This window comes from Grammomys surdaster, unplaced genomic scaffold, assembly GCF_004785775.1.
Source record: "Grammomys surdaster isolate TR1022 unplaced genomic scaffold, NIH_TR_1.0 227, whole genome shotgun sequence".
NCBI lineage: Eukaryota > Metazoa > Chordata > Mammalia > Rodentia > Muridae > Grammomys > Grammomys surdaster.
In genome coordinates, this window is record NW_021604672.1 from 199,512 (window position 1) to 224,523 (window position 25,012).

Sequence of the window (25,012 nt, forward strand, 5' to 3'; positions counted from 1 at the left end):
TGGAAATCAAATAGTGCCTTGTGAGATTTCTGTTATTTTTCTTTAAGCATTACTTAATTCAGCTGTTTACCTTCTTTATTTAGATCTTGCTTCCCCAACCAGATAGGTTTCCTTCACACAAAGGCTTTGTGCCTCAGGATACTTTGTAGCCCTAGATAGATACAAGGATGCTGTGTATCTGCTGGCCTTTTGCACAGCTGGCATTTGGCAGGCGTCTGTTCCCTTGTATTTTTGCATATAGAGCCCAAAGTTGCAGACATGGGACAGTGTCTTGACCCTCCTTTTCACCTGGTTCACTTTGACACAGCTCTGAGGTTGGACTGGAGTTATCCTGTGAGAACAGGATAACTGCAGTTATCCTGTATAGCTATTAGGGCTGGGAGGGGCTTTTCACCCAGTTGGTGTGTGTGTATGTTAAGAAGGTAGAGCTTCTGAGAGTAAAGGCAAAGTGCCTATGGCCTGTAGAAATTCGTGATTAGTTTAGGCTGGAGCCCAGGTCTCCTTCCTGTGTCCAGAGCTATTTCTTTGATGGTAGTGACTTTCAGATGGTGCTTCCTCCGGAAACCTGTGTTCAGGCTGCTAGCCTTGAGGCCCAGTCTTCTCAGAGCTAATACTCACCTGTCTTTCTGCAATGCGCAGGGAAAAGTAGGTGACTAGATTAACCCTCAACTTGAGGTGGTTTTTCCCATCAATATTTCTTAAATAATTCTCACTTGCTACCAGTTGTCCTAAGCTAATGTATGGAAAGCCAGCAAACAGAGAACAATCAAACTTACTAATGTATGAGAAAACCCAAGCCTGGGAAAAGGCCCTTTTTAATTCACTTTAAAAAATATTTACCTTATGAGTGTCACTGCTTTGCCTGAATATGTGTATGGGCACCTGGAGGTCAGAAGAGAGCATCAAATCTCCTGAACCTGGAATTTTGGATAGTTGTGATCCAACATGTGGGTGCTGGGAATCTAATCGAGGTCCCTTTAAAGAGCAGCCAGTGCACTTGACCGCCAAGCTATTGTTCCAGTCCCGGGCTTTTTTTTTTTTTAAATATAGTTATTATTATGGGCTTTCTAGTGCAGTCATGTAAAAACAGCATTCATTCTTTTGACATTGTTTTTAATTCAGATGTTAGCAGTAAAGATATCATTTCCTGATTTTCTTTAAACTCTTTTGCACGAGAGAGAGAGAGAGAGAGAGAGAGAGAGAGAGAGAGAGAGAGAGAGAGAGAGAGGGAAAGAGAGAGAATTCCTAAATGCTCCACTCCACTGAAGGACCACTGGCAGGACAGCCTCTACGGTTTTCTTCATCTACATGGGCGCCCCCTGCTGCCCATCCCTCATTCTTGACCCTCTAATGCCAGAAGTAGGGTACCACAAAGTCTTCCGGAGGTTGCAGTCCTAAAGAAAACCTTCCTTCCGACTAATAGAGCTAGTCACTTTCCAATGGACAGTTCACCCTAGCTCGAATAGCCTTTTCTGGGACCGGACCTAGTGTTTTAATCCAACTTCTGCAGGCAGTATCCGAGCAAACTCGGGTAAAAGTGCCTGGGCTTCCAAACTGTATCACTCGAATCCTTTCCGGCTGCTCGTTCCCTCACCTTGCTGAGCCCTTTGTTTTCTCCTGGGACTGGGGAGCGGGAACCCCTGTCCACCCGACCCATATTCCCAATCTCTGGATGAGGAGGGTGGCGGCTCATTCTCCGGCTCATCTCGAGCTTTCCCCAATTAGGATTTGCTGCCTGACGTCACGTCTGCCGCAGATTGGCTGTTCAGATCTGACACAGGGCTCCACCGGGGAGAAGAAACTTTTAAAAGACTTTGCAGCCGGGGCTGCCACTGAGCGTCCAGCGCTCACGGTTGTCCTCGCCCACCCTCGCGGGGTCGGCGCCCGTAGTACCCCAGCTGCACCCGGCGACACCCCGGCTGACCCAGGGGACCCTCACCTTGAGCAGCCCGCGCCCCTCCCCTCCTCTCCACCCCAACTCCCGCCCCCTGCGCTCCTCTACTCCCGGCTGGGGTCCGCTGCCGCTCAGCCGCCCGCAAAGCTCCCTCCCCTGCGGCCACCCAGTTGGCCTCCACCCCACGACAAGGGCTCTCTGCGGAGTCCTTGGGGGATACCGAGGGAGCGCGCCGGGGCAGGGTGAGCCGCGCGGCCGGAGACTGCCCGCGATGGCGGGAGCCTGGCTCAGGTGGGGACTCCTGCTCTGGGCAGGGCTGCTAGCGTGGTCTGCGCACGGCCGGGTACGGAGGATCACGTACGTGGTGCGCCCGGGCCCGGGACTGCCGGCCGGAGCCTTGCCTCTGGCTGGGCCCCCGCGGACCTTCAACGTCGCTCTGGACGCCAGGTACAGCCGGAGCTCAACAGCCACCTCCAGCCGCGCCTTGGCCGGGCCCCCAGCCGAGCGGACCCGGCGCACCAGCCAGCCTGGCGGCTCGGCCCTGCCCGGGCTCCGATCTCCGTTGCCACCCGAGCCCGCGCATTCGGGGGGGCCCGGCCGACAGCTCCACTCTAAGGCCGGTGCTCAGACCGCGGTCACTCGCTTCGCCAAACATGGCAGGCAAGTCGTGCGCTCCAAAGTGCAGCAGGACACCCAGAGTGCCGGGGGCTCCAGACTGCAGGTTCAGCAGAAGCAGCAGCTGCAAGGGTAAGCCCACGCTCCGCCTGTCCCGCGCGCTGGGACCGGCCGGGGCCAGGGGACCGTCTCCTCCCCGCCGGGGGCGCTGCGGGAAGGGGTGGGCGCTGGAGAAGCCTGCTCACTTTTTTACTAGTGTTTAACTCCGAATGCATTGTTACCGAGCTGCGGGGAAACACAAAAGGCATTTATTTCTTCCCCGGGGCGTAACCTCCAGTGCGCAAACGCTTCTGCTCCTAGACCATGGGCGTAAACATGAAGTCACTACAGCTTAATCCCAAGGCATCAATTAAACTTCTTGCAATTCGGTTTTTTATTTTGGTTTACCTAATGAAAAAGGGATTGTGAGTGAGAGCTGGCTCTAAAGACCCAGCTTTCCTCGAGCATCTCAGAAATTGTAGAATTGGGTTTCCTGACACCTGTGTGTCCTAAGTTGGTAAGGGGTTGGGGGTGAGACTCTGAATGCACAGCAGTAGGGACTGGCAAATTTGTTATTCGGTGCTGGTAAGTATCCCCACTGCACAGCTTTCTCCACATTAATCACAAGTTGGGATGGGGGGGCGACTTAATTTGGACATTTGGCTTTTCTTCCTCATCCCCCCCACCCCAGAAGGGATGGATCCTCAGGGTGATCTCACTTTTTTAGTGGCGCGGGGCATGGGAGTGGGGGAATACTCTCTGAAGCAAAGCAGGCTCAGAGAATATGAAGAATATATTTTACGTTGTTGTTTTAATTTGTGTTTAAGACAACCATTTGTTTGGATTTTAAGTCTCCACGCTTGTTATGCAGATCTCTTGGTTCCTCCATCCTTCCCAGGTGAATGGTCCCTGACTCTTCCACTGGAGCAACTTTGGGTTGGGCATCCTGGACACGCTTTAGAGCTCTAAAGCGCTCTCTAATCTAGAGGAGTGTGAAAGCAAGAGACTGACTTTTCAGGAACACTCTGAAAAGTTGAGTTCACTGTGCTCCAACTCAGGGGTCTCCTTTGTTTCAGGATCAATGTCTGTGGAGGGCAGTGTTGTCATGGGTGGAGTAGAGCTCCCGGCTCCCAGAGGTGCACCAAACGTAAGTTACTGTACTCACAGCAGCCTTGCAGAGTGGACCAGGTGGGGTTGTATGTGTGTGGGTAGTGGGAGGGGAGGGTCAGGTTGGGGTTGGAGAGGTTCTACAGAGGGCTCTTGAAGAGGCAGGCACCACCCCTGGAAGGTGAAATCGGAAACACAGTATACTTGCAGCCTGTGTAACCATCAAGAAGGACTGGGTTGTGCCCGTCCTCCATCATTATGTTATCTAAGATGCCCTTGCTCTCAACCCTGCTGTTTATGACTGTCTCACTTGGAAAAAATAATCCCACTTGAGGGTAGGCTGTGCGCCAGAACCAAATATGATCAATTTAATCATATTTGTACCAACAAATAAAAAGCGTTTGTTGGCATGATGCAGAGGAAGAATAGAAAGTAGGGGATCCGTCCCTGGAGTAAGGCAGGAATAGTTGCACACTGGGGATCGAACTTAAGGCTACCCATGTGCTGAGCAAGCTCGCTACCAATGAGCTATTCATACACGTGCCTGCCCCCTCCTGGAATTACGGACCTAAGCTAACCAGGCCGGATATTAAAAGTATATAAAGCTTCCTGAAAAGAGCCACACACATCCTTCATCCTTGAGGGCTAGTTATTTTTCAGTATCTTCCTGCATGTGGGCTGTTCATATGCATGCTTAACAATATTGTTTCTAAAAATATTAATCACACATACAGATAGAAGAACATCGAAGAACATTTCTTATGAACATTGTAAAGTTAACGATAAATGCACATTGAAGCCCCCTAACATTGACAAGTTAGCTGGGTATAGAAAAAAATTTACCTCCACTCTAAAAAAGAGTAAGCATTAAAATTTTTTATTAGTTTGCAAAATATTTTATATGTATCTGTGTACTATGCACATGCCTAGTACATGTAGAGGCCAGAAGAGGGTGTCAGATTCCCAGAACTATAGATTATAGAGTGATAGATGGTTGTGAGTCACCATGTTGGTGCTGGGACCTGAACCCAGATCCTCTGCAGGAGCACCCAGTGCTCTTAACCATGGAATCACGTCCAGCTCCCAAAGTAAGCAGTTTTAAATTCTCTCTTTGTAGAGCTTGAGCTATTATTGTGTAAACTGGAGTTGTCCAAATTTTCAGCTGCTTATTGACTTTTATTTTTGAATAAAACTCAGCAATGTGCCTTGTTGTAGTTTGGGTTTGTAGTCTTAGGTGGGCCTAGAACCCACCTAAAAAGGCTGGGAGGCAAAGGCAAGTGGATCCCCAAGGCTCACTGGCCAGTCAGCCTGGCCTAACTGCTGAGGTCTAGGTCAATGAGAGACCTTGTCCCCAAAAACAAGGTGGGGGGCTTCTGAGGAATGACATTCAAGGTTGTTCTGTGGCCTCTACATGTACACCCATGTGCAGGTACTGACACATGCACACACATGCACACACACATGCACACACACATGCACAGGCACTGACACACATGTCCACTCATGGAAACATTCATCTGTTTATCCCACACATGTACAAACCAACAGAGCCTGCTGGGCAAGTATCAAGCAATGATGTCTGACTTACAGACCTCATTAGGGCCAAACTCCAGCTGCTAGCTAAAAACCACTTAGGCTAGTAGGCATTGTAAATTAAAACACTGTTGTTATTATTATTACAATTATTATTACTGTTATTAAGATAGTTATTATTATTGACACAAAGTTTCTCTATATAGCACTTGCTATCTTGGAACTAACTCTGTAGACCAGGCTGGCCTCAAATTCACAGAGATTCTCTTGCCTCTGCTTCCTGAGTGCTGGGTAGTCTTTATGCGCTATCACCACCTGGCTCTATTCCTCTGTTCTTAACTTCTTAGATTACACTTGACACAACTGACTGGAATGTGGCAACAGCATTATTCTGAGCTAGGATTGTTTCTCCCAGGCACTGTATCTGCCTCAAATCTGCTGGGACATGTTTGTCCTGTGGCATGGAGGATAGCCCTCTGTGACAGCGCAGAGGCAGTGAGATGTTGTGTGAAGGTTGGCACACAGGGCAGGAGTTGGGGAGACAGCTTACTTGGTAAAATGTTTGTCCTGAGAGCTTAAGGTCTCAAGTTTAAGTCCTAGAACCCACTTAAAAAGGCTGGGAGGCAAAGGCAAGTGGATCCCCAAGGCTCACTGGCCAGTCAGCCTGGCCTTACTGCTGAGGTCTAGGCCAATGAGAGACCCTATCCCCCAAAACAAGGTGAGGGGCTTCTGAGGAATGACATTCAAGGTTGATCTGTGGCCTCTACATGCACACACATGCACACATATGCACACACACATGCACAGGTACTGACACACATGTCCACTCATACAAACATTCACCCATTTACCTCACACATGTACAAACCAACAGAGCCTGCTGGTGTGTTTTATGAGGTTTTATAAAGATTTCTTTGGCAAGTGGCAGAGGGCCTTTTCTGGAAAAGAGACACCCCGCCCCCCAAGATTCCCCTTTTCTGGGGTCTCAGGATTCTCAAGAAGCCCTAGAAAGAGATTATCTGGATAGCGAGCATTCATTTCATGGTTTCCTGCTTCTCCAGGTCTGGGAAGCAAGGCATGTGTCTGCCTGTGTGTAGCTGGCTTTGCCTCCTGCAGGTCACTGGGCACTTGTTGGTTGGGAGATGCACAGCCGGAGGAAGTGGCTGTACCGTGTTCACTTCATGCTACCCTTGGTATCTGGTTCCAGCTCTGAGGAAGAAGCTGTAGATAACACTGGAATCTACACAGTTCAGCACCACTCTCCATTCTGCTGCTTTCCTACTCAGTGCTAGAAACTGATGTCACAGCATTTATGAGCATTTATGAGATGAGTGCTTTCTTAAAAAGCTATTATTTTACTTATGTGCTTATTTTTAAATTTTATGGTGCATATGTGCACGTGCATGCATGCATATGTGTGTTCGTGCATGCATATGTATGTGCGTGTGTGTGTGTTCAGTGACGGTGGAGTCCAGGAGAGGGTGTCAGATCTCCTTGGGTTACAAGGTGGTTAGTTGTCGGTGGCCCAGTGTGGAAGACCATCAAGTGCTCTTACCTGATCGTCTCTCCAGTCTTGTTTCAGGGATGTCTGGAAAGATAAGGGGACCACTGTCCTTAGACATTACTGGAGTTAACATTGGTACTATCCACTTGTATCTATGGATAAGCCGCACAATGTCAGAAATGCCTTAAGCTTGGAAGACTAACCTTAGGTGTTCAAATGCTGGACCCTTCACTAGCTGTGTGGCTTTGAGGGAGTCTCCTGGTCTCTCTGATTCTACATTTTCTTCTACAGAAATGACTAAACTAAAACCAGGATCCCCATGTTAAGTTGTTGTCAAGGTGAAAAAGTGGATGTGAAAGGCTGGAACCAGAGACTCAGTGTTTATTATTGGGTCAAGCCAAGTAAACTCATTTAAATATTTATTACATGACTTCCCCCTGCATCACACACACACACACACACACACACACACACACACACACACACACACTACATGTCTCTACTTCTCTATGTGTTAAAGCTTGCTGCTTGGGAGATGAAACTTTATTTGTAAAGGGGATAGGAATCGATGGAAAGCAATCAGTGTAACTACGTCAGGAAAGAGCGATGATATTCAGATGACATATAAGTTAATGTGTGGTTCCCCTTCTCTCTCTTACCCTTGATATGCTGACATTGAACAGCTGTATTTGAACATGATCTATTTTACCAGAATACAAAACAGTAAGGTGCCAGCATCACAAATTGTACATGTGGATCGCAATGTATAACCCCTGGTACTTAATAGTTATCGTATTTTAGGATAATTTAAAGGGTTTATGTAGGTTATCAACTGAACTCTCTCTACATAAGAGATTGGATGCATTTGTGGTCTTCATTGTTTGATTAATTCAGTGAAGAAAATAATGCATTCTTTTGGGCCAGCTTGAATTACTTTGAGTTGATTGAAACTTAATTTAAATGTACCACAGGCAAATGCTTCTGAAGACAGAAGATTTAGTGAACCTTAAATTGCAAACCAGAGATGAGAAACACGCAGGCAGCAGACCTACACGGGGCAAAGAATGCCTCTATGTAGGCACCAAGGTGGTCCTGGGGCTCCAGCCGCCCAGTATCTGTGCAGAGAGGCCAAAGTGCACATTAATGCTGCTTTTCCAGCCCCCACCCCCTCTCTCTCTCTCTCTTTCTCTCTCTCTCTGGTGTATAAGCATCTCTGGGAGTTGTAATCATAACGTGAGATACAGCTTTCTACATTTTAATACTGGCGACTGTTGGTAGTGATCAAGAGATGACATCCCATGTGTTCTCTTTCCAGTGACAGTATTTATAGAAGGATTTTTGTGCCTTAGGCCTGTCCTCAGTGGAAACATTAAACTCTGAAGTGTGATATTCCCACCTTCTCAGTTTTGCATTTCTTCCCATGTCTAAAGTATCCCTGTCATTGTTTCTTCTGATATTTTTTGTGTTTCTTCTGATATATTTTGTGGCTCCCCCCCCCACTTTTCAGAGTTAGTGTTCCTCAGAGACAGACTTTGCCAGTGGGTTCAGATCTAGTGAGAAGACTGAATGGGGGAACAGAAAACACAAAAGAATAAAGACGGGAAGAGGAAAACGGGGCTGGCAGAGGGAAGAGGAACGCTCGCAGACAGGACTCCAAGCGGGTACCTGGCACGTTGCAGGCTCTTTGTAAACACATGCATGGTTCTTTTATTTACTTAAGGGATATCTGTTTAGTTTTTACCATGTGCCAGGTTCTATGAATAGGGGAGAGATGCGGCCAGCTGTAGGGAGTGCAGGGTCTGGTTTTACTCACAGAACTCATGGCACATCAAATGACTTGTTCTCTCCTTAGGAAGGAACAGAAAATCGATATTCCATTGCTTTTCCATTGGCGTTCAGCCCATGCTGCTTTCAGGGGTTTTGGGGGATAGGGTGGGGAGGACCAGATCAACTCAACCTACCCCACCAACCAACCAACCAACCAAACCCTAGAAATGCTCACTAAGTTCTGTGCGCAGGACACCTGGGTATTTGTACCCTGAGTGCCAGAGAGGCTGTAGTAGGTCAGATCACTCAGGAGGGTGAGTGAGAGGATACCCCCAGGCCGTCTCCTGTCCCCTTTGGCTCAGCTCACTAGCTGAGCTTGAGAGAGAGGCCCATGATGGTCACACATTTTTCATAGGCCTGCTATGGCCATTGACGGCTGTTTTGCCAATACATCTGCCGCAAAGTTTACCATAGCAGCTGCTGGGAGGGCTGCTCTGTCGGCGTCCTCAGCCCTGACCCCAGTCCCAGTTGCCAGGGTGGGAGGCTCGACTGGAAAATTTTGTCATGTGGCACAGACACTGAAGGAAAGGGAGAAGGACCCCGGGGTCAAGTTCACACTGGGTCAAATATGTGTTCTCAACACTAGTTAAAACAAACATTTAGGAACCATAAATTCCCGTGTCGTGGTAGTGCTTAAGCATTCACGGTAGAATACTCCTCTGGCCGGGGCCGGTTAGCACAAAGCACCCACTCCGGGTCTTCCCTAAGCACTGATGCTTCCTGACTCGGCAAGAAGACCTTTGGCAGCCACAGGGCTTTGCTATTTCTGACTGTCATTCATTTCGGACTCTTCCAGACATACTCAAACTCTTTCCGGTATGTAGATGACATTTTCTTACGATGCATATTTTTCTTCCAAGTACTAGCAAGGAAGGCGCCAGGATGACTTGGAGCTTGAGGGCTACGTCACCCATCTTAACCCTTGACCCTGTCAGGTCGTACAAGGAGCAAGCATGGTGAAAGCTTTGCCTGGGACTTCAGACATTACAGGGCATTTTCTCTTTTTTAGTCTTCACACCCTGTGGAGTCTACTGAGGCAGGCATGGTCTGTTAGCAATGGCAATCGGCACTTTACTACCTGAGTTGAATTCCTGGTTTTCCAAGCTCTGTTCATCCGCTCCACTGAATCAAAACCACACAGCCCAAACTAGACCTCTTAGAGCGTCAGAAACTTATAGTCTCACGGTTTTGGTGGCCGGATGCTGCATATCAGGGGCTGACATGTCTGGTTCCTTCCAAGGGCTTCTCTCTACAAATCACCATTTCTTTTTGCTTGTCTACACATAGCCTCATTCTGTTTATAGTTTTCATCCTGCTACAAATAAAAATCCCATAAGAATGCCGACTCTCTTACCTTGCCTTTCCCAGCAAAGATCCTCACTACAAATCAACTCACATTCTGAGGTCCTGGGAATTAGAGTTTCAACTTATCTTGTTTTGGGTGGGGAGTAGGGAATCACAGTCAAGCTCACAAGTGGCCTGAGACATAGGCTACACAGAGGTGGCTCCCCTGAGCATTTGAAGGTTTCCTTTCAGTGTTCGAAGACTTCATTGCTCTCCTGCCAAGAAGCCTGTGACTATGGATTTAGCTTGGCTTCTTTCCCTGTGGCTCCTAGGCATGTTGCGAGAGACAAGGAGATCGTTGTAGGTGATTTGTTTATGCTTCTGTCTGTTTCTCTCTGGACTGTTTTACAGAGGTCTGGATGAGTGATTCTCACACATGAGTATCTGGAAAATTCACTGCAGGGGTTACTGTTATTGAGGCAAAGATGTGGGGGCACTTATTATGGAGATAGTGATCTAGAAGGAGCTAACTCTGGAGACTGGTTTGACACTGGGCATGGGTGGTGAAAGGCCAGAGCCACACTTAGGCAGGAGCCCTCTAGGCTCGGATTAGCCCAGTCTCAAGCAGAGCTGTGTGCGCTCATCCCCATCTGTTAAAAAAGCTAGTTAGTTCCATCTTTGCTGTATATGTATGCTTTTATAATATTTTGAAATTTGGAAAAATTTTAATAATGTCTAGATGATTAAAAGCTTTAAAAAAACCCTTCACATTTCTATCTCTGTCTCTCTCTGTGTTGTTTGTGTGTGTGTGTGTGTGTGTGTGTGCACACCATAGTACAGGTATGGAAGCCAGAGGATAACTTGGTTCTCTCTCTCCACCATCTTCTAGGGACTGAGCTCAGACTGTGTTTTGGAAACAGACTTTAATGGTTAAGCTGCTCACTGGCCCCAGAGATTATTTCTTTCAATTTTGAGTTTTAAGCTAACACTTATGAGTATATGTATACATATGTGTTTTCTATTAAAGATCCAACTGAAAAATATTTATTTATTTGTTTATTAATTATTTTATGTGTATTCGTATATGTCTTCATGAATTTATATTAACTACTTGAATGAAGGAAACTGTGAAGGCCAGAAGAGGGCATCAGATACCTTAGAACTGGGGGTACAGGTGGTTGTCTAATGGTTTGTGGCTGTTGAGAACCGGACCTGGGTCCTTGGCGAGAGTTGTAGGCAGGCACTCTTAACTGCCAAACCTTCTCTCCAGCCCCAAACATTCTATTTTAAATTATAAAACAACTGGGACACAAAGTCGGGAAGTAACCCATCTAACAGCTGTCTGTGTTATGCTTTTAGAAGCTCCCTGATGTGACAATTAAGCATGCTGATTTATAGCAGAGGGAGAAACTATGGTCTTAGTTTGCTTAAATGCATGTTTTACTAATAATGGCTCCTGCTTTTTTAGTGTAGAGAGAACAATACATGATTTGTTGGTGTCACACCAACTGTTTGGGAACCTGTGGAACAACACATAGGAAGTGTATATAATGCATGCATTTTCCTTTGCCTCTTCATTGTTGGGTTGATGAGTATGCACTGAGCACCCCAGGTAGCCACAGTTCCGTACACTGAGAATGTGTACAGATCACGTGGCTATAACACAGCAGGGCTACTAAGAGCTCCCTCTACCTCTCCAGCCTCACTGTGCTGGCTGTGTTCTTTTTCTTTCTCTCCTTGCTTGCCCTCAGTTGATTTGCTTGAATTAGAGGCTGTGTGGCTCCGTTCTGTCTTCCGAGTTAGAATACAGGGCTCAGATCTTGTCCTTCATGCTTCCTTACTGCATGATCTCTGAGAACCTGAGCAAGGCCAGTTTAACTCTATGCAGCCAAATAGGTTTAACCGTCTATCATTCCGAGGCCTCTGGAGGGCTGTGTGAGATGCTGTTTGCAAAGTGCATGGAGAATGCTTAATCTTCCTTTAACATCAGTGGCTCTCAGTTGCTCTGGTTTGCGCAGGGCTGCCCCCTCCTGGTCTCTTCTGGTACCCACACACTACTTATGTCTTGGAGAACAATTATTGCCCGCCCTGTATTGTTTCCAAGTGCTGTGACTTTCCTTTGCTTGGCTCTGCACAGGGCTGGAAGGACTGGGCATCTCTGCTGTTTGATCAGCGTCAAGCTCCGGGACAGCAGGGTTTTCTCTGTTACTTTTTGTGTAGCCAGGCCCCTTGGGTTGCCATAGCACCCGTGCTAATTGAGTTGCATAGAGTTACATTGACTGGCAAGTGCAACTTAGCGGGTTAGAACTAAAGTCCTCAGAACACCCTGTGGGGTTTGGCTTTCTCCTCTCTTTGCTTAGTCTCACCTTTGGACAATCATCTCCATTTGCTTTGCCTTTTCTCTGTGTGCTTATTCTGGCTCGCCAGACAACGTTGCACATGCCGGCTATTCAGGGGCACACACCTTATTCAGTTTCCCTGCTCCCTCCCTCTGTAAGGCTGCCCTGGCATAGCCCAACCTTTAAGAGGACTTTTCCTTTCTCCCTGCCAATTTTAGAATCTTTCTGCTCAACATCATCTGATAGAGATTTGGGACTAAGTAAAATGAATGCTGTATGATTTTCCCCTGTAATTTTAGATTCCCGAGTACTGCTCTTGGCCAACTCTCCTATTCCCTGTGGCTTTTTTCACTGCACTGCATTTGAGTAATATCGTTGGCATGGATGTCAGTAAACAGTTTGCGAAATGTTGTGTTTTGTAAATTAGAAGATGGATGGGCTGGTTTTTAAGTATACGCTCTTGATTCTGCTGGGCCAGATAAAAGATGAATTTGGCCAGTGGATGGGGTGATGGAGTGCAGGGAGATGTTGTCATCCGAAGTAGGTGAGGTCAGCTGTCCTGCAGCCATGGGATTCCTTGCTATTTACAAATGAGAAGCAAGAGACTGCAGAGAAAGCTTCAGAGGATTTTGGAAATGACTCAAGGGGGAATCCTTGCACAAGAGACAGGTAGAGGCACCAGAGGACAGTCTAAACTTTCCAGCTAAAAAGAGGAGTAGGGAAAATGGGACATTTGTAGACATGGGAACATTGTGCTGTTATTCAGCAGTTCCAAGATGGTTGTCAGCTTGTCATGGCTCTCCATGTAGTGTTTTTAATAAGTAGGATATCTGCATCCTTTGTCTGTGTGCCATATGTGTGCCATTTATACACCGTAGCAAATGGATGGCTAAAGTTGGCATCTTCTAAACCATGATTTTAAAGCCTTTGAAACTGGCTGCAGCACAATGCTTCACCTAGACCAGTCATTGACTCTGGGGATGCAGCAGTGGAGAGACTTCAGCCTCTGAAGACCAAGTGAACCCTTTGACATTTCCCCAACCTTCCAATGGGGACAGAACCATCCCTTCCTGAACCTCATTCAAGTCCCTGCTGTGAGCATCAACCACACAGTCCCTTCTCTCCCAACACATTTGATGTTATATTGTGACCCTTTGTGTGTTGGACTTCCCTGCTCCAGTATAAGCTCAAGATGAGTGAATGTCTTTCCAGAGCCATTGTTCCATCCTCAGGGCCTGTAAATGTACGTTTCTATGGGATGAGTAGGTGAAAGTTTGGATTTATCAGTTGCACCTTACCAGGCCCATGTAGTGGTACCCAGATGGGATAATATTCTCAGGTGATGGGGGGGGGCGGTAGTCAGGGATGTTTCTCTAGGGTAGTTAGTGACTTATGACACTTGTATGATAGAACAGGATCTGGGAGGGGAACATTTTAGGTCAGGAGAATGCTAGTGGCAAGATGTTGGTGTAGAGCAGCCTGGGCTGTTGGAGTATTGTTAGCGAGAGTTACTGTGACACAAAATAAGATAATGCAAATCTATTGCATCTTTTTTTTTTTTAAAGCCAAATTAGTAGAGATTGTTACGTGGTGTGTTTTTAAAAGTCAAATTATTAAACACCAGTGATAAATCATTTGATGGACCCGAAAACTCAAAAAGAATGTAGTACTGGTAACAGTGTGTTAAATGATTCGGGAATATGTTTGTAGGTCATTCTAGAAACTGGGTCCAGCTTCATTTCGTGGTAACAAGAAACAAACAAACAAACACACAAACAAACCCTGAGATTCATGACTACCCTGCATGCCAGAGCGACATATGGAGAATTGGACGGTGATACTAAGGCTTTTATGTTTATTCTGTGGATATTCTTTTCTGTGTTGTCTGAGTAATATTTGTCTTGAAAAATAGGATGCCTGAGACCCGCCCAGTGTCCATGGGTTTTCTGCTTTAGTCTTTATGCTCCACGCTGAGCTCACGGACTCTGGGACACCTGCAGTTTGAAATGAAGCAAAAAGGTCCAGCTCTCCACTCAATCTCTCCCTACCCCTACTTTGTTCTCAAAGACAATCCTTCTCTCAGGGGATCCCTGTTTCCCTCCTCCCTGTGACAGTGGAAAGGTTAAGCGAGTCCAAGATTTCATAGTAATTGGAAGTGAAATAATGCAGACGATAAGTAAATTCAAGGCAGCCACTGTGTTCTTGTTTTACTTTTTTATCCGTTAGGAAGTTGGGCTGCCCAGCAGCGCTGTGTATACAATAGACCCTCAGTGAGGGATCCTGATTAACAAGCACTGCAAGCTGCATTGGTTTCTGAGTGGAAAACCAGATGAAATTCATTTAAATCAGTGGATACTGGGATTGTGTCATTAAGCAGCCCTCTTTCTTACGAGAGACTATGAACTGTAGTAGGCTTCCCTGTGCAGCAGGTTAAAGTGCCCGCTTTTCACTTAGAGGGTTGCTGGATGATAACACTCCCTCCTTCCCTCCCTCCCTCTCTCCTCCTTCCCTCCCTCTCTCCCTCCCTCCTTCCGTCCCTCTTTCCCTTCTACTCTCCTTCCTTCCTTCTTCCTTCCTTCCTTCTTCCTTCCTTCTTTAATACGGATTGCTTGAATGCAAGCCGTAAGCCATTAGCCTCATCTTTCTGATGGGCCTTGGACCTGTGGCACCAGCTGGGCTGAGGAGTTTGTAGAGATGTAAATTCTCTTACCTTCCATGGTGGTGCATACTTGTAATCACAGTGCTTGAGGAAGTTGAGGCAGGAGGATTGCCAGTTGGAGAACAGTTGGGCTAGATAGTATGTTTCTGGCTAGCTTGGGTTGTACAGTAAGATTTAGTTTCAAAATAACTAGATAACAGAGGCTGGAGAGTTGGCTCAAAGGTCAAGAATGTGTCCTGCTCTTGCAGAGAACCTGACTTGGATTTAGTTCCCACCACCCAGGTCAGACAGATCACAACTGCCTGCAACTCCAGTTCTAGGGGAAATCTAATGCCCTCTTCTGGCTTCCATGTGCACTACACCCACGTGCAAAACCCCTTCCCCAGATATACACTTAAAAAACCAAACCCTAAAGAACAACAACAAACAGCAAACAAAACAAAAAATTAAACACCACCATCAACAATGATGGAGATTCAAAATTCTGGGGGTGGGGGATTTCACAGTTCTGGGGGTGGAGGTTCCTGGGTTTAGCTTGCAAAGGGTTCTGTGTTCCCTTTCCACATTCCCATTCCCACCTGCTTCTTTCCCCCTCCAACCCCTCAAAAAAAAAAGTGGAGGAGGAGGAGGAAGAGGAGGAGGAGGAAAAGGAAAAATGATGTGGGTCTAAGAATCAGGAGGGGTGGGTTGGGTCTCGCTATCTCTGTTTTCAGCGACTTTCTGCATGGCTTCGTAGAGGTTGGCAACCAGTGACTGAGGCTCTCTTCACCTTCCTTGATCTGGTCTTCTTTCTATGGTCGTTGCTGGTAAATGGAGGGAGACCAGGACATCGGCTCCTCTGGGCTCAGACCTCAGGGATTAGATTCTTGTGTTTTCCTCTCTTTCCCTCATTTCTGTTTAAGGATGAGTCTGCATAGTCTAAGCCCAGTAGGATGGATCAGTGTTCTCAGTTCCAGGCAGGAACATGGAGTGTGAGCAGGTATAACCATGCATGTTATTCACATTTTTATATTGTATGCTCACAGAGACCAAAGGAACCACTTTCTATCCTGAAAATGTATCTGCAAATAATGACTGTGTTTCTTTCTGTACTTGTAGTTCGCTTAATTGTTCCTTTACATGGAAGATGTTTAAAGCATTCGCCTCTATAGTCTTCGAAGCTGTGTTTATGAAGGTGTGGTATCCAGACCCCCTGGATCAGAACCCCCTTATGAGTTAAACACCAAATGTAGACTTTGGCTCCATGCCACAGGCCTGCCAGTCAGAGCTCCTTAACGGGCACATCTAAGAGCTCTCATTTTGCAGGTACACAGCTTGCGGGCGCACACTGAAGCTTGGGGGCCCTCTGTGATGTGCACATCCTGGGATAAAGGATGCCACAGGAAAATGATGATGAGAAATGGATTACTCACTTTCTCAAATAGTTTAAGACTGAAGAACTAGCATTTGTCTAAGGCATGCCAGACACCGTCAGGGAGAACTCTTTCTTGTCAAGATTAGGAGGTTTAGCTTGAGAGAGAACAAGGCACTAAAGAGGAGGCATGTGCCCCTGCAGGGCTGTAACATGGGGTCATGCTGGCTCAGTCATGGAGGGTTCTGAAGGAACACATCAGGTGTTTGGAAACAACCCAGCTAAGAGTTTCTGCAATGACACATTCTTTTATTAGATGTATATTTAGGAAAGGAATGGCCTAGTATTTAAGACCAGGACTCTTTGTAGAACCAACTGAGGGAGTTGTAATTTTCCTTCTATGAAGTAGACTGTTTCCCCCATGAATGTGTCTTTAACAGTTTTTAAAATTTTATGAGCATAGGCATTTTGCCTGCATGTGTATATGCGCACCACGGATGTACAGTGCCTGTGGATTGTGTGTGCAGTGCTCATGGTTGTGAGCCACAGTATGGGTGTTGGGAACTGGACCTGGGAAAAGCAGCTGCTAGTGAGGTAACTACAGAGCCATTTCTCCAGGCCCATGTCCTTTTTTTTTCTTTTTTTTTAAAATGTGTCTTGATCTTTTTCTTTCTATAATACAAATTAATACACAGATGCTTTGCCAGAGTGTTGGAGAAACATTAGGTTCTTTAAAAAAAATGTCATTTGTCTTTAAGTAGAAATGTAGTGTGTGCACATGTGTGTGTGTGTTTTATGTAAATACTCAGTTATCACAGTAATGGGTATATCTATTTTATTCTGAATTTGAAAATTATTGTAATTGTTTGCTGTGTACATGGGGAAATGTGTTCCCTGGTGTAGGAGGGGGGTCAGAGGACACCAATGGGAGTTGGATCTTTCCTTATACAATGTGTGTCTTGGGTACTGAACTTAGGTGCTCAGGTTTGGCAGCAGGCACCTTTGCCCATTGAACAAACCTCGCTGGCTCCACCTCTTCCGTGTTTTCTGACACACGTAGCACGCCACCTCGCTTAGCATCTGTGGGTTCCTTTTGGTGCCGTTTCCAAGTGTTGCGATATCATGTAAAGGCCACAGACTTAGAAAATAGAACTGAAATTGTAAAAAGATCCAAATTTGAAGAATTACTTTAAAATACATATGTTAAAAACTTCAGTTCTTTTTTTTAGCCTCAGTATGAGAAGATAGCTTGGTAGAAAAGCAAAATTACGGACTAGAATGGTAAGCATATGCAAAAGTGGGCTGCAATAAATTTTGTGATTTGATTTATTCTCTTTAAGTTTTTATTTATTTTATTCATTATTTATTATCCATTCCTCTGCCCGTGTGTGTGTTTGTGTGTGTGTATGTGTGTGTGTGGTGTGTGTAAATGTATGTGCATGCATGCATATGTGGGTCAGAGAATAACTTTCAGAAGTTGGTTTTCTCATTCAACTTTTATGTGGGTTTTTTGGTTATTGAACTCAGGTCACCAGGCTTGCTCAGCAAGACTTTGACCTGCTGAACTGTGTCACTGGCCCTATTTGTCATTTTAAAATTCATTTTGTTGAAAACAGAACTGGGTAGAAAATAGAGTCCTCATTAGCGTCTTCCCACTCCCCTATAGCTCCTCCCATCAGCAAAACGGTTCCTCCAGAGTGGGACACTCGCGGCCATTTTTCCGACCTACAGAGACATGTCGGTATCCCCTCACATCCGTTATGAATAAATGCTACATTAGGGCTCACTTTTGGAGAGCTTACTGTGGATTTGACAATATATACATGACAGGGATGTCCCACTGCATATTCAACAGAACAGTTGCCCTGCCCTCAGAGTCTTGTGGGCTGCCTAATCATTCCATCTTCTCATGTAAACCTTGGCAACCACTGATCGTGCCTCTGGAGTTTTGTCTTGTTCTCCAGGATGTTACATAGTTGGGATCCTGCATGACGAAGCTTTGTAAGATTGGCTTGTTCACACCAGTATGGTTCCTCACAGCTTCTTATGCCTTGGTGGCCCATGCCTTTTTAGCATGAAACCCCATTGTTTGCCTGTTTTATAGTTTATCTAGTCACTGACTTAAGGGCTTCTGCTTGTCTCTAAGTTTTGAGGATCATAAATCAAGATACCACAATACTTTGCTTAGGTTTTTGTGTGATATTATTTTTCATCTGATTTGGGGTCACACCAGAGGGTGTGACAGCTGGACCATGTGGTTAGAGCATAGATAGATATTTTTTCCCTTTAAGATACTTGAAGCTGGCTTTCAATGTGGCTGTACCATTTTAAAGTGCCATCAGCAAGAAGTTAGAATAGTTTTGCTCTACATCTTTGCCAGCATTTGATAGTACCAGCTGGATTTTGTCCATCCTAATAGCCATGTGGAGGAATCTCAGTTTAATTTTCATTTGATAAATGAACAGTGAACAGCTTTTCCTAATCTCACTTGCTTTCTGTATAACTTGGTTAGATAGAGGCCTTAGTTTTTTAAGTTGAGAATTTTTTTTAGTTTCTTTGTGGGGATTGGAGATAGGGGATGGGGAGCATGCCTTGACAAGCCCGTGGAGGTTGGGGACAGACACCCCTAGGGAGTCGGTTCTCCCCTCCTATTATGTGGGTCTCTAGGATCAAACTCAGGCCTCCTGTCTTGGCAGCAGGTGCCTTTACTCACTGAGCCATCTAAATGGCCTCTTTTTCTTATTCTCTTATTTACAACTTAGACTTAATTAATTAACTACTTAGTTGATTACTTGTGTGTGTCTGTGCTTTGTTGTGGCATGTGTGTATAGATCTGAGGATAACCTGAAGGAGTCTGCCTTTCTTCCCACCTGTGCGTTCTGGGATTGGTTGCAGGAAGCAGACTTGATGGCAAGCTTGTTAGCTCACTGAGCCGTCTTGCTGGCACTTTTTAATTTTATTTTGACTTTTATTTGGTTTGCTTTAGTTTTGGTGAACCAGAGTCTTATGTAGCCTAGGTTGTATCTGCTTTGTTATTTCCTTGGATGTCTTGGATTTCAATTCCTGATGCTCCTGCTTCAGATTTTTAGATTTCTATACTCTGGATATCTGGACTTGAGATGGAAAGGTTAAAATTTAAGAACAAAAAATGACAAAATTTCAGACTTCTAAAGAATCCCTGATGCACAGGTGCCTTACACCTTTAAACCCAGGATTTGGGAAGCAGAGAAAAGTGGATCTCTGACTTTGATACTAGCCTGGTCTACAGAGTGATTTCCAGGACAGCCAGGTGTGGGTCTCCTTTCTCCTTGGAGAGTCATTGGCCAGTGGACTGCAAGAGTGGAGAGGTCAGAAGCATTGAGCAGGGTTCAGACAGCTGTGAGTACCATGGAAGGGCGTCTGGAGTCAGCTTCAGTGAGACAGCTCCCTTTATTGTCCCAGGGGTAGGGTACATAAGCGCTCTTAGGGTGACAGGTGGAAAGGGTTGATTGGTCATAACACAGTACCTATTTATCACGTGGGTGGGGAGATAGAGCAGGACTTGTGTGCTGAGTTATTCAGCGGTTGCAGAGAGCTCTGCATAGTTTCTTCAGATAAGGCCAGGCATCTATGCTCGGCTCCAGACAAGGTCAGGCCAGAGAAAGGGAAGCACAGCTGAGAAAGGGAGTCCTCCATTTTTGCACGGAGCTCAGAGTGCCATCCGAACAGGGTGGACTGTGACCTTAACAGCAGGGTTCTCCAACAGCCAAGGCTGTTACACAGAGAAAACCTGACTCAACATCCCTTTCCCCCAAGGAACCCAACCCCCCCCCCCCCCAAGAGATGATTTAGATTTGGTTGTTAAGTATTTGGGGGGAAATCACTACAGCTTATCTGTAGCAGGATACTTATTCTGCTACATTGTATTCGCAGCGGAGCTGGGTAATCAGGCAGTAGAAGAGGAGGTGGAGCTGGGAGAGAAAGAGAGGAAGGGGAGGGGAGAAAAAGAGGAAGGGGAGGGGAGAAAAAGAGGAAGGGGAGGGGAGAAAAAGAGGAAGGGGAGGAAAAGGAGGCTATCAGCCATAGAGAACTGCAGATAGGTTGAAAGCTGTCCTGGGTAGCAACTTCTATCAAAAGGTTAGATATTGGGTAACAACTCTAATTGTGTGGGCATCCTGTTGATTGAGCATTTCTAAATATATAAATCCTTTAGATGATCATTAAGCTTTAAGAGTCTCATTTCTACTGGGTACTGCAGATATTGTCTGGGGTTCAGCCAAGCTTTGTGGATGCAGCGTCATGGATTGGCAGAGCCATCCCCCATGCTGGCATCTCCTGGGTGCCAGGGCCTGCACATCTAGCTAGCTGGAGTCCCGGTCAGAGCCAAGGAGCAGCAGGAACATCATGGCTGTCTGAGAAAAAGCTGGACCAGGCACTTTTCTAAATATTACCCCTACACTTATCCAAGGATAATCCTTCTCTTTAACACAGATTTTAGGTCAGATCATTGGATCGCAGATTGCTGAGCTCAGAGTCCTGGCATTTGTCAGTAGAGAGATGCACTACTCCATGTCTTCTGGGATTGTCTAGCCAGTCAAAATTCCAGCACAGAGGGGGAAGAGCTCCCTTCCTCCCCACTCCACCCTCAATCGTAGGAGCTGTTAGCAGTTGATGGGTGCTGAAGACAGGAGATCACTCCCCTTTGGTGGCCTGAGGACCGGTAGATTGCTCCTATCACACCATGCACGTATGGGCAGAGGTAACTGGATTCAATTGTTATATTAATATCAATATGAATGAGGACATGAAGCTGGGTAGGAGATGGGGTAGGGGCATAAGGAGAAGCTGAAGGGAGATAGTGGTGGACATATATGACCAGTACACATTGCACACATGCACACAACCTTCAAACAATAAAAAAATATTATTTAAAAATTGGGAGGCACCGGTGGGTGTATCTTCAGTTGGATTCACCTGGATGGGGACAAGCATGTCTTTTTGTTACCATTGCCAATTACTGTAACCATTCTGCTCTTCCACCTTCTAGTGGTTTTTGGCAAAGTCAATGTCTTTCAGACCCCACCTGACCATCCTCTCCATCCCCCTCTCTGCTCTAAATAAACGTTGGAATTCTTTCCATTTTTCCTTCTGACATTCACCATTGCTCACCTTGGTTGGAGGAAGGTTTCATAGGTGGCTTTCCAGAACAGGAAAGCAATCCAGCACATTCATGCTCAGCCACACCTGATTGGTCAGAGTTAGACAGCTCTGTCTCTCAGACTCCTGCCTCAACTCAGTGGAACAGCAGTCAGGAGAAGAGCAAGACTCTCAGAGGGCTCTGGACTCTATCTTCCTCTATAAAGAGTTTGGCAAAATTCTATACATGTTTCCTCTAGGGTGGGATCATAAATGTGCAAGACACACTTTCAAATTTCTTGATCGAAAAGAGCTACAGAAGCCTGGATGTGGTGATACACACCTAAAGTCCCAGTGCCCTGGAGGATCTGAAGTCCTAGGGCCATCCTGGGCTACAGTGTGAGACCCTTTCACTTTATAGATATTGGTTATAACTGGTCTTACACTTTGGATAAGTTGCTCTTTTTTTTGTTGTTGTTGTTAAACTAGCACGGGTATAATTATTGCTATTATTTAAAATATAGAAATGCTCATGTGTTATCATCTGGAATGCAGAAGGTCCCCTGTGTTTGAACAAGTGTCATACTTGACAGAACTCTGTTGCCTGGTGGCCTGTCTGCTCTTCTCCTGAAACATGATGTCATATACCCAGCCCTAACTGTGCCAGGCCCTTTGCTGTGCTAGGCCGCTCCACCAGGGTTTAGGTAGCTCCCCATGTTTTATGGATGCACAAAGTCAAGGCAGGGTTCAAACTGAGAGCCAGCCTGTTTTGATCTCCCTGCCTCCCAGGATCTGTGCGGACTACAGATGGTGTTTGTCCTGGTTGGAGCTCAGCTGCCATGCCTGGCGATGTTTCTGTGGGAAAATGAGCCTCAGATTCTCACTGGGGATTCCAGTGGAGGGGAGGATGGGATCTTCCCACCCTCCTGTGATTGAGCAATACTGATTCGGTTAACCAAGCATCTGTGGCTGTCTTCACCAACATCCAGGACTTTCTCTAGGAGCTTGCATTCTTCTCTGGGGTTAAATACCTCAAGGTATTCGTCTTTTTCCCAAAGTTCTCAGAGCAGGTCTGGACATAGGAAGGGTGTGGATGCAGACTCACAGGGATGGCTGGATTTGGTGTGACTTTCCAGGGCATACCATGAGTGTCATTTACTTCTTTTTTCCTAACTGCTTTCCTTAATTTTCTGGAAACTAGGGAAGAGATTTGTACTTTTTGTTCTTTTCGTACTTTTAGCATGTCTGGCCTCTGACTGCCTCTCCCCTCCCACTCTCCCCCCACCCCTGCGTCTGTAGCTTTTCTGCAAAGAAGGAATGACATGCTAATTCATGGCTTTCTGAGAGTCTTTTCAACTATCAGTTTAAACAAGTCAAGTGTAGAAAAATGTCTAAGTTTGCCCTGTGCCTGGTGTATGTCCAGTATTCAGCCAGTGGTTTTTGAATGAATGAGTTTCTCATCATGTGTTCTGAGCCTGTTGAGTTGATTAGGTTTGCATTTTGTACTTGTTTTTTGGTGGTCTGGGTATAAAATGTCCCTTATAGGCTTGTGTGTTTGAATTCTCGATCCCCAGCCAGCAGTACTGTTTGCAGAGGTTATAGGACCTCCAGGAAGTAAACCCTAAGGTGTTGGTTGCTAGGGGGGTGGGCCTTGAGGTTTATAGCCTGGACCCACTTCCTGTCCTCTTTTTACTTTCTCATCTGTCCAGATGTGTCCAGCAGCCTCATATGCTGCCTGCTGTCCTTTGTTTGACATGATAGATGGTACCCTCTCACTGTGAACCAGAATTGCCGTTCATCAGCCAGTTGACTGTTGCAACATATATAACAACTATACCTTACACATATGGATAATTGAATTAAATTTGCATATATTCTGTGGGGAATCGAGACTCAGCTCTCAGGGCACCTTTAGGGTGCTGTTGGGGAGGGAATGGGTTAGCTAAAGTCTAATGTAGAGGGAGTCTAGATTCTGGGGAAGGGGAATAGTTATGGCATTTGGGATGAGAGGGAAAGGTCTTACATGCGAGGGATGCAGGATGGACAGACTATTGTTGGTTATGTTTGAGGCAATGCAGGACAAAACGCTGCCTTCTCTCACCCTTCCTGCCACTGGGATGATGAGTCTCTGCCTGGGGGTAGATTGAGGAGGAGTGGTTCTTGACTAAAGATAGTTTGAAGGTGTCTAGCAAAAAGAGAAGAAAAGGATAAAATGTGAGAATGTTGGTACAAAGGAGAAAGAAGGAAGTTCCTCCCTGCCTGTGGTCCAGGGTCAGGGTTGCTGTCCTTGGCTCTCATTCCCAATTGAGTCATATCAGTTGGAGCCTGCCTGTTAGCATGCTGGCCAAGGGATTGAGGACTTTTATAGTTTGTGAGGCAGCTTCCCCTCAGTGTTTCTTCCTCAGGAAGGTGGAAAAATGGATAGACCATTTGCTTGGTGACTAACTGTACTCCCCCAAACTAAGATTCAGTTTGTCATCTGTAAGCTGGAGAATTCTGAGGACTCCTAGTGGCTGCTGGGAGCTGGTGAGGGTCCTGGAAACAGTGTTGTTCTGAATAGTTGCTTTAGGAAGTGAAGGTTGGGGCTGTGTCACATCTACATACCACTACTCTAGAACGCCTCTAACCATGTTTATAAAGGAGAATTCTATAGTTCCTTTGTTTTAGACATGTTTACCTCAATAGACAGTAAATCCTAATCCCTAGAACCTGCAAATGATATCTGGGGTGGCCAAAACTTGGCAGATATGGGTTATCTAAGGATCTTAATGTGGTTTTCCTGGATAATGCAGTTGAACCCCGAATCACATCACACATTTATTGTAAGAGGTAGAGGAAGATTTGATGGCGGAACAGAGTTGAAGGTCATGGAAGGGTGGAGGCAGAGACTGGAGCATTGCAGCCACAAGCTAACCTATGCTAGCAGCCACTGTACTCAGGAAAGCCTAGGAAGGGGTTCCATCTAAGAGCTGTTGGAGGGACTGTGGTTCTCATGGCACTGCCAGCACAGTGATTCCATCCCACTAAGATGAATTTCAGGCTTTTAAACCTCAAGGACTGTGACAGCTTACATTTTGGTTGGTTTAAGACAACCAGTCAGTGGCAATTTGTTAAAACAACCATAGGAAAACCACGGACTTCTTATTAATAGTTAAAGAAAGAGTTTTTAACCTTTAAATAATATATTTTAATGGCTGAGAATTTTCTAAATACATATAAGGTATTTTGAGTAAATCTACTCCCCCCCCCCCATTTAGGCCCTTTTGATTTCTCTCCTATCTACACCCAACACCATCCTAACCCAGCAGGGCATCTTCCACACTGACAGTAATGTTTTTGGCAATTCCTTTCAAGCTCCTTGGTAGTTTTTCCTCTCATGTGCTGTGTCTTCTCTTGAGTTTGGATCAAGCTCTACTTGGAAAAGGATTGTGATCTTGTGGATGAAGGATGCCCAGGGGAAGAGATGCCTGGAGAGCAGGTTCCTTTTACCATTAATACTGGGACCCTCAATTACTGAGAGACCAATGACATTGTAGACCTGCCACAGGAGTAGCTGGTTTCCTTTTGGAAGGCCAATCAGCCAAATAGCATAGTAACTAAGGGCAAGTGTTCACCCACGTTTGTCTCTGTACTTACTGGCTGTGTGTCCTCTATGTCTTAGCTTCCTCACTGGTAAACAGGACCAACTATAGTTCCTACTGTTAGCATAGAGACTGAGGAATCACATAGTCATCGTGTAGTTCAG

The 25,012-nt window shown here is 45.9% G+C and overlaps 1 protein-coding gene across 2 annotated transcripts in view; it reads left to right on the forward strand.

Annotated features, from left to right (window-relative positions):
* The first annotated feature begins 1,815 nt into the window (after positions 1-1,815).
* Positions 1,816-25,012, forward strand: part of Ltbp1 (latent transforming growth factor beta binding protein 1) — a 379,032-nt gene continuing 355,835 nt past the window's right edge. The window contains exons 1-2 of one of the 2 annotated variants that reach the window (XM_028773421.1): positions 1,816-2,641; positions 3,625-3,695. In XM_028773421.1, coding sequence (XP_028629254.1) covers positions 2,166-2,641; positions 3,625-3,695 — 547 coding nt within the window. In that variant the 5' untranslated portion in view covers positions 1,816-2,165. The remainder of the gene's footprint in view (positions 2,642-3,624; positions 3,696-25,012) is intronic. The other variant, XM_028773422.1, reaches the window with a different exon arrangement.